At 30.3% G+C, this 2,446-nt stretch overlaps 1 protein-coding gene across 1 annotated transcript; it reads left to right on the forward strand.

The window, feature by feature from the left end:
* Nucleotides 1-856: 856 nt before the first annotated feature.
* LOC145331769 (uncharacterized) lies at nt 857-1,429 on the forward strand. The gene is made up of 3 exons (XM_080176612.1): nt 857-925; nt 1,068-1,181; nt 1,235-1,429. The coding sequence occupies exons 1-3, from the start codon at nt 858-860 to the stop codon at nt 1,356-1,358; spliced, it is 306 nt and encodes a 101-aa protein (XP_080032738.1). The 5' UTR covers nt 857; the 3' UTR covers nt 1,359-1,429.
* The last annotated feature ends 1,017 nt before the right edge of the window (nt 1,430-2,446 follow it).

The raw sequence follows: 2,446 nt of genomic DNA on the forward strand, positions 1-2,446 counted from the left end.
ATACCTACTGGTCCTGTGGTGGTTTTGGGCTATTTTCTTAGGGGGTGGAACACCACGAAACCACCCCAAAAAACAAAAAAATCCCTCTAATTTTTTTTTGTACAAATTTTGTGAATTAGTTATTTAATCGCTAAAATTTGCACTTTAATTCACATTTTTTTCTGCTGGGTAGGTGCAAAAATTTGCAATCCATTCGCATTTTTTTCTGCTGGGTAGGTAATAGAAGATGTAATTATACCTCTTGGGGCAAAGCCTCTAAAGGCTAAGGGCGAAGCCGCTAATATTAATTAAGCAATTTAAATAAATAATAGGTTCTTGAAACCATTGATCTAAAGGAATAATTGATTTACATTCCCCATAATGAAATACAAAGTTACCCTTCCTGTAGATTTAAATTAGTGGTTGAAACGTTTGGACAATTAACTAAATGACCCAATTGATAAAAAATCAATAAAAGTCCCCAAGTTTGTTGAGCCAATGAATAAGAGAACGTTATTATAAGGCTTTGGGACCAGTGTAATAAACAGCCTCTCCGACTGCGCAAAAAGATCATTTTAGGTTAGAAAGTACTCAGAAAATTAAGACTTTTGGTGATTGTTTTATAAATAATTCATCTGATTAAAAGTCAAAATTTAAATTCTGACTTTTTTACATAATATGTATATAATAAATGCATTTGATTTTTTGTAACACTTGTAAACTTGTGAAAAAATGAAATCATTTTATGATTATATATTAGTTTTCTTCTACTTTCAAGAAAGAATACTTCTAGGTAAAACACTTTTCATACATTTCATCCTGATATTTTTTTTCTAAAAAAATTTTTAAGTTGCAAATGCTATCATATTTTTTTTAGAATGGGAAAGTTTTGGATCCTAGCAGTTCTAAGTGCCATGTTCTTAGCAATGGCTTCTGGCTGCTGCGAGTAAGTTTAAACAAATATTATGAATCAAACTATTAATGAAAGTATAAAAAATTATGTTATACAAATTTACAATTTTATTTAATTATAGGGCTATAATTGCTTGCAAAAAATATTATATTGTCAAAATTATCTATTTGTATAGAAAAGCAGGAACAGCATTTTGTCGTGTATTTTCTCGACGAATTGATGATTGTGATTATGGTGCATACATCACTTGCGCTGCCAACAACAATCCAACAGATGTTGATGGTTGCAGGTATAAATTAAAAACAAAAATTATTTCTTTATATTAATATAATAAATATTTAGTGAGGTCTTGAAGAAGCTTTGTGCCCCATTAGGCCCAGTTAATTCACCGATATGGAACCATTGCTCATTTTTTGCAAAGCGTATGTGTTATAGCAGTAATAGCGGTTGTATAGGAGCAGGATAAATGTTTTTCAGCAATGAAAAGAAAATTCTGTTGATATTTACACATTGATGGAATTCTTCTTTTTTTTCTCTCCAAAAAATCCCTGCAAAATTATAAATTCCTTTTTAATATTGTTAAAAATAAATTGTAATATTGTTAAATTAAAATAATCTTAGTTTTGAAATACATCAATCCTTTAAATTAATCAATTGACTTTATCTTTTTACTTGTAATTATGAATAAAGAAACGCCCCTTAATTCTTTATCTTAGCAGCGAAGCTTCTCTAAAACTAACTTTGTGTAGTCAATTTAGAAATCTGATTTGCTTTATACTATATGGCTAGATTTGTATCTTAGCTATAATCATAATTTGTCAGTCAGTATGTCCACTAGGCTATGCTCGAATACATTTTTAGTATAAAATAAATACTATCTTTGTCCTTTTTGTACTATAGTAGCATGTAAAAAAACGATACAAAAATCATATAAAAAATATTAATTTGAATAACAACAATTCACAAATGGATGTAGTTGACAATAAACTTTAAATTTCACGAAAAAAATCAGCAACTTTACTACATAAATAAAAAAGTTAGAAGGGGTATTTTGAAATGACCTCGTTTTTCTTTGTTTTCAAATTTTGTTGAGCTATCCCGGCAAACGGAAGTAAGCAAAACTGCCTGCTCCAGGGGGAAATGAGGGGGGATTCATACTGAGAATGATGCAATCCTGAAACTGAGAACCGTTTTTTTCCGGGATTTTTTGGAACCGGGCGATTAAAGCCAGTTCGTCACTAATGGGTTAAGAAAAGAAGTATTTACTTGTAAATTAGGATACCAGTACATCACAATGTAGAAAACATTCTATAATTAATCACTAAAAAATCGCCCTTAGAACTTGCCCATCCCTTATAATTATATTTGTATTATAGATTATAACTGCTACCAAAATTCAAGGAACAATAACTTTTTAATATTAGGGTTTGGTCAGATCCCCAAGGTTTGAGACCCTATATAATTGAATATTTGATCCATGTCCCCTCCCTTACACACTGGTTTATTCCCTTTTCTATGTCTATGACTACTAAGGGGAGCCAAATGTGTCCATTT

Source organism: Acartia tonsa, chromosome 1 (assembly GCF_053477335.1).
Source record: "Acartia tonsa isolate MP-2025a chromosome 1, ASM5347733v1, whole genome shotgun sequence".
Lineage (NCBI taxonomy): Eukaryota > Metazoa > Arthropoda > Copepoda > Calanoida > Acartiidae > Acartia > Acartia tonsa.